General features: G+C 40.3%; 1 protein-coding gene across 2 annotated transcripts in view; it reads left to right on the top strand.

Moving 5' to 3' along the window:
- Positions 1-12,119, top strand: part of SLC25A13 (solute carrier family 25 member 13) — a 108,740-nt gene that overhangs the window by 72,988 nt on the left and 23,633 nt on the right. For both annotated transcript variants that reach the window (XM_079948162.1, XM_079948161.1), the window contains one exon: positions 445-525. In XM_079948162.1, coding sequence (XP_079804288.1) covers positions 445-525 — 81 coding nt within the window. The remainder of the gene's footprint in view (positions 1-444; positions 526-12,119) is intronic.

Raw genomic sequence — 12,119 nt, 5'->3', positions numbered from 1 at the left:
GTGCTTAAAACTTGAAAAGCAACTAAGAAATCCATAAATACCAAATAAGGATACTTTTAATTTTAGTCTGAAATCTTGTGCGCACTATCTTCTTAGCAGTAAACTCAAAAATCATTGAAATGATAATTGAAATCATTACAGCTTATTTTCAAGATCAGGCTCCCACACAGTGGAACATATTTGAAGAAATATTCAAAAATATTTAAGACTAATGCTTAAACTAAGCTATTTTTTAAATAGATGAATATACCTGCTGATATGTAAACTGTCCTGCTGTGCTGTAAATCTGATTTAAATGGAGCAGTCCTCTCTCTCTTTTCTAAGTATACATACGATATTGATGAAAGCCATAGAATTCATACTTATGAAAATTGGTATTCTTTTGTTAAAAAAATAATGGGACATGTTTTCTTCCTTCATTTGACTGAAATTTTGTTTTCCAAGGTAAACGATTTTATAAGAGACAAATTTATGGCGAGAGACGGTTCTGTTCCTTTTGCAGCAGAAATTGTCGCTGGTGGCTGTGTAAGTATCTTCTTTATGTTTGTTTTATCTGAGATGCATTTATTAGGAACAGAACCACAAAGATTAAGCATTTAAGCTTGCGAGCCTGTTGGTTCCTTCCTTAAGTAGTCAATTGAAGGTGGCTCTTAAATGGTAACAGGTTGAGCATTTTGAGTGCTTTTATTATTTAATTTAACGGTTTAATAATTTTTGTTGTAACAATAACAAAATTGATAGTAGTTGTAGTAGTAATAGCTTGGTATTTTAAAGGTCCCCATTTGCTAAAGTTACATACAGTGTTGCTATATTTGTTATTATTACTCTTGTAATTATCTTGGCATTTTAAAACTGCACTTGGTAAAATGATAGACTTGATTACATACAATGTAATACAATACAATGTTGTTGTTGCAATATTGGCAGTTTAATCGCTTGCTTGCAAACACTTATCTGCTTGCTTAAAAACAATGTGTATTTGAAAGTTGGCTCAAAGCACAAATTCATCGTGGCACCTACTCAGCCTTGTCCTTCTCCTCTTTAAGCCCCTCTCGCCCACATTTCACTCGCTAATGTTCCCATTCAGGCCATAATACCGGCTCTGCAAAATGGCAAAAACGATTCGCGCTTGCTTGTTGCCATAGTGTTGTTAGGCTTTGTGATATTAACTGAGTGCCTCGTGCGTTCCCAAATGTATGCCGTATATAAAAGGCATTCTGTTTTGCAGTCCGTTTTGCCTTCCTGGGGTGGCATCTTGCGGAACGACCTGCGTTCCCTTCTCTTTAAGTGACAATATCCCCGCTGCTTAGTTTTGCAACATCGGTTTATATAATTATAACCAGCGCTCTATCGAGGAGTATTGATTTTATTCAAGCAATTAAAATAAATCCTTTGTACATGAAATGAACTCTTGTTCAAAGATGAGTGCCATTTTGAAGACAGAGAAGGCTGTTCATTTAAACTGGCTTTGATCATCGGGGCAGGGCAGGGCTGGTGGCGTTCCAAGCTGACTGGTAAATTTCTTGCTGTCATAAGAAGGATGAGGTCACTCTCTAAAGCAATTTATATCTCTGCTGAAAAGAACGTGGAAGCACAAAACGGATCACAGCAAACAGTACCGTAATATCAGGAGAAGAAGAGACTTGTGCAGCTGTGCCTAGAGAAAGCGGTGTATGTTCTTCAGTGCAGTGCAGGCGGTGAAGCTTTAGCTTTGCACAATTCTCCTAAGGGTGGAGGCGATGTCTGCCTGTTCTTTTTGATCAGTGACCTGTCACACAGTGCCAAGTAGGCTCACCTGTTCTGTAACTGAAGGAGCGTTCAAGGAGCATTTTTCTTTTTTTTAAAAAAAGGAAAGACCATGGACCTTTTTTGTTTGGAGGCACAAAATGCACAGTGATAAAACTTTAAACAAAATAAAATATTTGGGGATGCAGAAGAAAGATTTCCAAATGACCAAAAGCCCAATAGCAGACAGACAAATTATTATTATTATTATTCATTTTTATAGCACCATTTATGGCCAATTTACGTTGTGTCAGTTTGTGCAGCTGATTGATTTTCCTAATTAATTCTAAATAATAGATACTTTACTTTGCAAAAAACACTTAAGAAAATAAAGTAATGACATAGGTATCTATTTAGTACCTTCTTATGGCTCAGTCATGTTCAGAAAGAGGACCATTTCAAAAGTGCTGTGTATGCTGGATCTTTCAGCCGGCACCCAGACTCTAAAATTAATTATGTGATTCTGCATAATTTCCTGGCAGTCAGTGTTTGGTGGCAAACAGCCCAGGGCTTTCTTTGAATTGAAGTGTTTAACTAGAGGGCAGACAACAGTGCCAGGTAGGTAGGATGAGACTTGTGTTGTCTCTTTATGGGTGGCCTTGTTTTGTTTATGTTCCAGTAGGTCTTTCAAAGTTGGCAGCATGGATAGAGATGGTAATTCCTCCATATTCATTTCATTTCATACCTATTTTTAAATCTTGTATCCTACCCTTTGTCCATAGGTCCCGGTTGTATTGTCTTTCTCTCTATATTGTCTTTCTCTCTTGTTTTCCCTCATTCTTCTAAACACAGGCTTAACAAACCGGCAACAAAATGTTGAAGTGTGTGTGTGTGAAGTCTTTCTGTTCCGTGTGTTAATCATCTGTGCTCCCTTGCCTTCCCACCCCCCTTTCAATGTTCCATTTTTTCCTTCAACAGGAAGCAAGGGTGTTCTGTGGCCAGTCCTTCTTGGGGTTAGTTTCCTCTGGAGGTGTTTTTCTACTTCTGCAGTCCTCGGGGCTCTCTCTCGGGGGTGGATTGTGCTGTTTCGGCTACATAAGCAACAGCACTCACACCTGAACATCAGAAATAAAGCTACTCGTTGACTGTGGTTAGTCTAGACCTAGGCCAGTGGATGATTAATTTTGAAAGCCTTACCGCAGAGCTACGCAAGAGGTATACAGTAGTTCTGCTGTTGTTGTTTTACACGGTGCAGCTGCTGAGGCTACAGTTTGAAGGAAAAGAGGGGCTTCAGATGAAAACTGCCCCTTTTATACCCTCCGCCGTGGAAAGATACGGTTGCCACTTCTTTTTCCCTCATGGGTGAGAAAAGCACTTGGTGGAGGAAAGGTGAAGAATATGTCTTTCCACAGGAAAAAAAGAAGCTTCTGTTTCCCTGCTCATGCTGCCCCCTTTTTAGATTTCTGCCTCATGAAAAAGAAAAGATCCCACGAAAGGCTCACAGACTCTAGGTCGCAAGTTCTGTCCTTCATTTTGACTTTTGCTGATTTTTACGCCAGTGAGATGGATTCATCCTAGGGAGAGGGAAGGAAGCAGCAATACGAAGTGCAGTGCTGTCTTGGTGACTCCCTCCAGGCCTTCAAGTACACAAGCCCCTAAAATTATTGAGTCTGGGATAATCATGAAGTCACCTGTTGAAGCATAACACAGGCAGGAGATAGGTGGAAACATACACTGGCTCTATTGTCCTCTGTTCAACAGGACAGCAGATTTCCATTTCAATATTCACTTGTCATATCTGCTCAGCAGTAGCTTGATTTGCAGTGCAGCCTGAGGCATGTCTGCTTACAAGTGCAACCCACTGATTTCAATGGGGCTTAAGCCACAGCTAAGTGCATGTAGGACTGCTGCCTTAATGAGGGTTTTGTTTTGCCCTTAGCTTCCATTGTAATAAAGGTTTGGGGGTTTGTTTGCTTTTTATAAATGTAAACTGATTCCAGCTAAGGAGTTGTTGTATGCCGTGTTGGTTTTTTTTCTAAAATGAGAGACGGCGACAATCGAGAATAGAAACAAGTGTTTTGAGCGGCTCAACAGGTACATTGTCCTTCTGGAATTTGGTTCGGTGTCACATGCAAAGTTGCGCTTTGCTGTTTGCGCTGCAGTTGACATTCCTTGACTTTTGAGTCACTGGGGAGCTCACCTTGCAGAATGATTAGTGAGAATTAGTACACATGGTTGACTTTTGCACTTGCAACCCACAAAGCTGCTTGTCTCAATGGAAAAAGCCGCCTTCGGTTGCAGTGAACTTATTTTCTTCGCTAGGGAAAATAAGAGGTTTTTGTTTCATGACCCCACGGTACTTAATACAGTTGACAGCCCAATTCCATCTTCTCATTAAGGAGACAAAAGGTATCTTGGAAGGTTATTTTGATATCGGAAGTAGCGTAAGGAGGATTGATGTGCAAATTGCCCTGTTTAGTCACATCTCGAAATGTTTCATCTGTAAGGTCATTTGGAGAAGGGGGGGAGGGACTTGTGCATTGTTAGTGTGGTAAGTTGCAAAGTGCTTGATGGCATGCTCTTTGCTCTGATAGCTTGATCCACAGTTTACAAAAGTCTTGTGGAACTTTGAGCATAATTGCAATGCACCCAGCCCTTTGCTTGAAGGGCTCTTTAGCTCACCTAAAAATGGCATGGGTTCAGACTGTGATCTGGATACACACTGAGCCTGCGTGGTGTAGTGGTAAGGGTGTTGAACTAGGTCCTGTGAGACCAGGGTTCAAATCCCCACTCAGTCATGGAGCTCACGGGGTGACCTTGGGCCAGTCACTACTTTCAGCATAGCAGAGTTGTTGTGAGAATAATATGAGGGGAAAAGTGTATGCCACCTTTGGGCTGCTTGGAGGAAAAGTAAATTTAATGATGATATAAATAGTGTTTTTCATTTTAATTCCTCAGACATTATTCCTTTTCACAGCAGATTACAATATCATTTGATGTCTTTGGAGAGAAGCATTGTAGCTGGTTAAATAATAACCTGTTAAGAAAACACAGTGGCATTTAAGAAATGCCAAACTTGTGCTGACTCTAATGGCATGTGTGGAAAGGATGCAAATAATCAAAGCAAATAGTTCTGAAAGTACACAAACAAGCTTGTCACTGAAGTTTTTGTTAACAATAGGAGGAGCCAATAAAGCAGAAGGGCTAAATAGAAACAGTTTGTGCACTTCTGCTATGCTGTCGAAATTCTAACAGAGCACTTGCTTAAAAACCAGTGGCACAATATTCTGGATTAATGTGTGTTGTAAAGCAGTGCAACTAGGCATTTAGCCTGGACTTGTCATGCCCTGTTCACTTCCATTTTATGGGGCATCTGCACAATGTCCCTGTCCCTGTGCTTATTGCATCTTTTTTTTCTTATTGCAGAAAGCCTGGGGGCTTTTAAGAAGTAAAGGTAGTGCAGCCTCCGCAGGTGTAGATGTTAGCAGTGATGCATCAGGCAAGTTAGCTTATCACGGCTCAGCACACTTTCGCTTTAACATATAGGCACCATATTATAATCCTGTTGATTTTTTTAAAATTGAATTTCCTGGGTACTCCTGTTTAAATATGGAACTTTAAGCAAAATATTCCTTAAGTGAAAGGGTTTTAGCAAATTGCCATTATAAAGCTGATTTAAAAACAAAGAGTAATAAAGCCCTTTTTCATTCACCACTGTTTTAGGAACACTTTTTCTTCCTAATTAAACACTGCCACTCTAAACTTCCAACCCAAAGCAAATATTAAAACACTTCATTTTTTGACATTTCAGGGATTGTAATGGTCAATCGTGCTCAAATGAGAAGGCGTTTAGTGCCAAATAAATGCTCTCTCTCTTTTTAACAGTCTCAACTGTTCTCTCCCCGCTTCCCTCTCTCATTTCACTGCTCAGGAGAAATGGACCTTCGCTGCTCATACCAGCTATGCCATGCCTACTGGTGGCAATAGAACATAGGAAGGACATATAGACAGTGTAACATCCTTAATAGTAAATTTTCATTTCGTTTGTGCCTTAACCATGGAAGAACAACGATTTATTTGTATGTCCCACTTGTCTGGGAGCAGCCCTGAGGGGATACAGTATTGGTTTCTTATTTTCTAAATTTAAGCAGCTGCCTACTTAAAAATCTTGCAGCAAGAAACATCTTCCATCTCTCTCTTAGAGAATCTTAAACGTAACTGTATCGTAGGGTTTGCATGTATGCTGGCAAAATGTATGCACCCTCAGATACTCCTGGAGTCTGTGCCACCCCAGGGAGTGATTTTTGCAAGGATTTGAACTGGGCAACCTTGTTAGAAGCATCTGTGTTTGGCACAAGGGATAAATAGCAAGAATGCTTAATGCATATTTTTTTTGCTTTTGTTTCCAAGTGAAGAGTGTTTGATCCAGTTAGTGTAAAGTGTACTTTGGATATTGTTTCAGATCATTGCAAAACACGTGAGGATTGCAGCTTTTGTGATCCCGGTGGTTTTTAAAAAAATAATAATTTAATTTCGGGAATATGTGTTACTGTTGTGTGAAGAAAAATGAAAACTTTTGCAGTAAGCAAAGACCTTGTTCTGATTAAGTCATTTTATTTGGCAGAAGTCTGCATTATGGATAAAATAAAACACTGTACTTTATTCCAGGAGGGGAAAAGATACTTGTGGTGGAGGGTGTGTGTGTACAGTATTTAGGAAAGAAGTTGTTCCTCTTCTGTGTGTGGAAAAAAATAGATTCTTGTTCTGGGATAGGAGGAGATTTGGACCTCTCTAGGGAAGGGGAATTATCTGTAGTATAGCATATAGGAATGTGCTGATACTCCATATGGAATATTGGCTTAGATAGCTAGATCCATTTCTGAGGTATAATTTGAGCAGCCTCAAGCACCTAGAATTTTGTTTTCACTGAGTAATTCATTCTCCTGAATTGATATGGGATACAACACTGGTATCAACTGAAGTCTGTTATGTAGGGATGAGAGTGGTAATTTCTGGCAGGATTGAAGTTGCTTATGTGAGCCCATTTTTACCTTTGGACTACATTTTTTTTAAGTGTTGTTTCCTCTGTTGCCCTTTCTTTCTTTAAAAAAAGTTAAGCATCTTTTCATTTTAAGAAAAAAAAAGAGAAGGCGCTGCTTTGAAAAATAATTACTTCAAGCTTCTTTGCTGTCTGTTCATTATGAACTATTAGTTTTCAAATTTAATGTAATTTATAGCGTTGCTTGGTTTTTCTCCAATTAGTGTGCTCTTCTATCACCACGTTCAAATGCAATCCAAGGTTTTCACTTTCACTAGAATACAATTTTTTATTTTAAAAAGGTCCCTAACTCCCCACCCCACACCCCTGTTCTTTCAGAAAACTAAAAGGGATACAGTCCCGTGTGGTATTCTAAAAGATAGCGAATCTATCAGGAATTCATGTTTTTCTGCTGTTTAACCTTTTATGGAGCTGAGCGGGTCATTCCCTCTATCCCACCTATCAGGCTATGCTTATCCAGTCCATACAAGTAGGTATTGCCACAAGATCTGTGGCAACGAGTAAGACTGAAACGGAAGATGTTTGTTGATCTGTTATAATTGTCCCATCTTACAATTTGCCTAGGAAGAAATTGCTTGGTGAGTTGTTAACTTCGGAGCAGGAGTACAGATGATAATTGATAAGGTTTACATTCTCACTTTTCAAATATAAAGCATTCCTTACATTTCAGGTGGCCTGGAAAGTAGTGACAATTTTATGGACCATCACCTGGGTAGTTGTCAAGCTTGACAATTTGTACTAGAATGTGTTATTATTTAATATTGCATTTCATGGCATGCCGTCGCCATTGTGTTAATGTTGGTTTGCTCCAAGTGATTGAAATCTTATTGCTGGACCACTAAAAAGAACTGAATTAAGAAGAGAGAAATAGTTATGAATATTTTTTTTTAAAGGTCACTACAGTCTGCAAATGCGCAAATAAAGGCAAAGGGGTGGTATCATAGATTTAATTCAGCTACCAGACCTTAAGACATGGAAGGTCTGTAAATCATTAAATGTTACTACTTCTACTACTTGCAGTCAAAATAGACACATACTAGAGGCAGAGCCAAATGTTAACATATTTGACAAACCTGTGACTTAATTGCTTTTATAACATCAATCAAATAGGCTCCACTTTGATTTCTTGGCTCAGCTTCTGAAGAACTGCTATAGCTAATAAAGTGAAAAATATCAAGTCTTCTGTTTTTATAGCACAGAACTGGTCAGAGCTTGTAAATAAACTATATTTTTCCTACTTAGACATGCCGTTAGAAAATTAGAATGAGGAAATCTTAAATTTTTTCATCTTTTTCCTCACTAAATTAAATCTATGCCATGTTAGTAGAAATATTACTGTTTCATATTGTTTAATTCCATGGTTTCGTACAGCTTACCTTACCAGCTTTTTTTTTTTTTTTTTTTTAAAGAAATCTTCAGCATTTTGTAAGATAAAAATGTACTGCCGAAGTCCTTAAGTTGTGTGTTCATATTGTGCTGGGCTGATAAATCCCGTTTTGTTTTTTAAATAAGAGGGGAGCATTCCTCGTTTTAAAAAAACCCACCGCTTTTCTAGTAATTTCAAAATGCAAGAAGTATGTCGTCACACTGGTTTTCTGCTTATTAAGATTTGAGTAGCAGAAAAGCAGAGAGAAGTGAGATGAGCTGATACCCGGTCGGGACTCTGTTTTCTTCAGGTGTTAGGGGAATCATCATCATCATCGTTTATTTATTTCCTACACCTTTTCTTCAGAAGTGGGATTCAAGGCAGCTCACAAAAATGAAAACTAACATGGTTAAAACACAGAAAGCTTTAAAAAAAGATAAGTTAAAAACTAATTAAAGTATAACATAATTAAAATGAAATAAAAACAGATCAAATCTAGTAAACAATCTAGTAAAAAAACCAACCCCAGTCAGTTGTTCCCCAAAGCCCACCACCATAAAATAGTCTTTACCTGCTGGTAGGACAACAAGGAGGGACCCGGGTGGCACTGTGAGTTAAACCACAGAGCCTAGGGTAGAAGGTCAGCGGTTCAAATCCCCACGACGGGGTAAGCTCCCATTGCTTGGTCCCTGCTCCTGCCAACCTAGCAGTTCAAAAGCACGAAGTGCAGGTAGATAAATAGGTACCGCTCCGGCGGGAATGTAAACGGCGTTTCTGTGCGCTGCTCTGGTTCACCAGAAGCGGCTTAGTCATGCTGTCCACATGATCCGGAAGCTGTACGCCGGCTCCCTCGCCCAATAAAGCGAGGTGAGCGCCGCAACCCCAGAGTCGGCCACGAATGGACCTAACAGTCAGGGATCCCTTTACCTTTACCTAGGACAACAAGGAGGGAACCAGTCTAGCCTCTCTAGGAAGGAAGGCTCTCTAGGAATGCTCTGTCATTCAGAGGAGCCAAGATGGCTACAAGTTTCAGTGGACTGAAATGAGATCCCTGCCCTGCATGTACCACCCTGGTTAATAACTTTGTGAGTTGCCAACTTTGACCAATATTGTCATACTTTTTACTGAAGTCTGTGGTGCAGCTAGCTCTGTAGTTGCAGGCAGAGGTCTGTAGCTCCTCCCTCAAAAACAGGGTAGCCGCGTGATCTGCTTTAAAGATGACAGTCCTCTGTTTGAAGACATCTTCTCTATCTGAAGGGCTTTCTGGACCACGTCTGGTTTAAAGAACCATGAAAAGAGAGCAGGGAGGGCCTTGTGGGTGCCTATCAAAAGTTTTCCACTAAGACAGCAGGCACACACGGGTCAACTGATCACTGCATCCCCTACTATTGTGAGATATATTGTATTTCTGCTTAAATAATACTTATTAAAGAATTAGCACATGTACTGGTTTTTTTTGGGGGGGGGCAAATACTTCTCTTATTCCTCACTTCCCATGCTTTAATGACAAATTTTCCCTATTTTGGCAGTGCATATGTGGCCACCCTCTCAGCAATAACATTGTCAAGCAGGAAAATGTGTGGAGTGGAAAGGAGCAGCCAAAGTTATCGAAAGGCTGGATCTCCTAGTATTTGGAATTCCTTAGTGTAGAACAAAAGGCGACTAAGTAGGGGGCTTTTAAAAAACAGAATTATCCTCTTTGGGGACTCCAGATACTCCTGCCTTTCCATTCTTGGAAACAGAATGCAGGGTTCTTCCTAAATTCTTTTCATAGTCCATGCGACCTTGTTTTTTGAAAGATGTTCAGGTACAACCCTTTACTCACAAATTGGCTTTCCCCAGCCTTCAAGCTGTTCGCTCTAACAAGTTCCCTTTAACAAGGCAAACGCAGCAGTTGCTTGCACTTAAATAAACGGTATTCTTCAAAACCTGAACTTCATTGTGTTTGCAACCAATTCATCGGGGGTCCCTTCCTTTCCAAGTCCAGAATTCTATGATTCTATGATTTGCAAAAGTTTGCCGTGTCCTCTCTGGAGTCTGAGGTGCAGGATATGGGAAGGGAAGAAGAAGCAGAAAGGGAGAAGAAGTTGCATTTATCATTTCATGCTTTCCTCTTAGTTCAGTTGCAAGTAATGACCTGAGAGCTTCCTTCCACTTGTTTTTGAGTGGTGGGTCAAGCAAACAATCAAGTTTCTTTCCCTCCCAAATGGTAATTAAGGTGGTCAGCAGCATTGTGGTAATATTTCCCTCCCCCTCCTAAGTGACGGAACACTCTTCTTTCAAACAAAGGAGAAATATCCGATTCCCTACCCCCTCCCCATTTCTCCTGGGGAGTGCAGAGAAAATATGATAAAGAAAGAAAGAAAGAGAAAAGAAGAATGATAGACACGTGTGTACAAGGTTATACTGCCATCGAGAGGTGTCTAGTGATATTGTGGTTTTTGTTTTTTGTTTTGAAGTCAAGAGTTGTCACTGAAAAAGTGCAGAAACAAATTTCCATAAAAATACATATTAACCTACAGTAGAGAGTGGATGAGGCGACTTAGGGCTGTCGTGTTGTGTGGTCCTTGAGTGCTGAAACAATTCAACATTGATCCTCATCTTGCTGTTCCATAAAAGCGTTCCAGCAATATTTATTATTTTAAAAACAGAGCGATATTTTAACTTTAAGAGCTTTTTTGTTTTTACTTTTTTTTAATCGAATCCTTGCATATATAATGTAGTTTATGGGATGTCGCTGAGGTCTCTGAAGCAGCAATGTTTTTGCGCAGGAGGGCTTTAAATTCCTGCAGACTGCCATGACATAAACCCCTTTTCTTTTGTTTGTTTGCTTGTGAGTATAACATTCTGATCCCGCTGTTCCTCCAGAAGCTCCTCGGAAGCCTCACAGCAATCTGTGAGGTAGGTTATGGCTGGCAGATCTTGGCTTGCCCTGGGCCACCTAGTAGGCTTCCTTGTTGAGTAGGGATTAGGTCCTGCACTCAGACCCAACATCCTGGCTCTGGGCTGGGGACCCTGCGACTCTTGACTTTAACTCAGGCAGCATGGCCAATAAGTAGGAATAGTGGGAGTCCCATAACATCTGGAGGTTCACAGTTTTGCAATTCCTGCTCTAACTACTGCGCAGCATTGACAGAAGCAAATTTACCACCGTTGGTTAGGCTGTGGCATTCACACGCATATGCCTCCAGAGTGATTTTGGACCAGTGGCTGTCCCTCAGCCTACCTCACAGGGTTGTTGTATAGTTTTTTTGGGGGGACCCATGTTGAACTCTTTGGAGGAAAGGTAGGATATAAAGGTAACAAACAAATAAACCTGCCAATGCATTGGTAGTACCATAATTCAGTGTGAAATTGTTGTGGAAGCCTTCCAGGACTTCAGCCTACTGATGGTAGAATAAGAGTGGCTGAGTATATTTATAACTGTTTTCTCTTCACCATTACTGCGCATGTTGCTTTCGATAATTAAAAAAATACCTCCTCAGGCACCATCATGGTGCTTGGTCACAAACACATGAACAGAGTCAGTGCCACTGATGGAATGCCATGGGCTGACCTCAGCTAGCCATGTACTTGAAGCGCAGGTGAAACTTAGTGATGGGGTGAACTCTGAAATTGCATATATTAAGCAAATGTGTTCAGATTTGATACTTTGCCGCTTCCAGGCAAAACAATGAAACTTCGAAATATAAATAAATAAAGCCACAAGTTGCTTTAGCTTAGTCTCACTCTGAGTGGACCTGTTGAAAGGAATGCCCCTTGACTTCATGGTGTCTGCTTGGAGTAAGACCAGTGTGAATACCACCCCATATCGATTATAGTATTATCGGAAGCTTCCTTAGATTGAGTCAGAGCATTAAGTCCATCTAGCTCAGTATTGTCTACTCTGGCTGGCAGCAGCTCTGCAGGGTTTCAGACAGGGTTTGCTGCCAGCTGTGTCTGGGACCCTCTGTGTGCAAAGCAGGTGTA

The sequence above is a fragment of the Podarcis cretensis genome (genome assembly GCF_951804945.1).
Source record: "Podarcis cretensis genome assembly, chromosome: 12".
NCBI lineage: Eukaryota > Metazoa > Chordata > Lepidosauria > Squamata > Lacertidae > Podarcis > Podarcis cretensis.
Note: the sequence above shows the minus strand (reverse complement) of the source record. Positions and strands in the feature narration are given on the sequence as shown.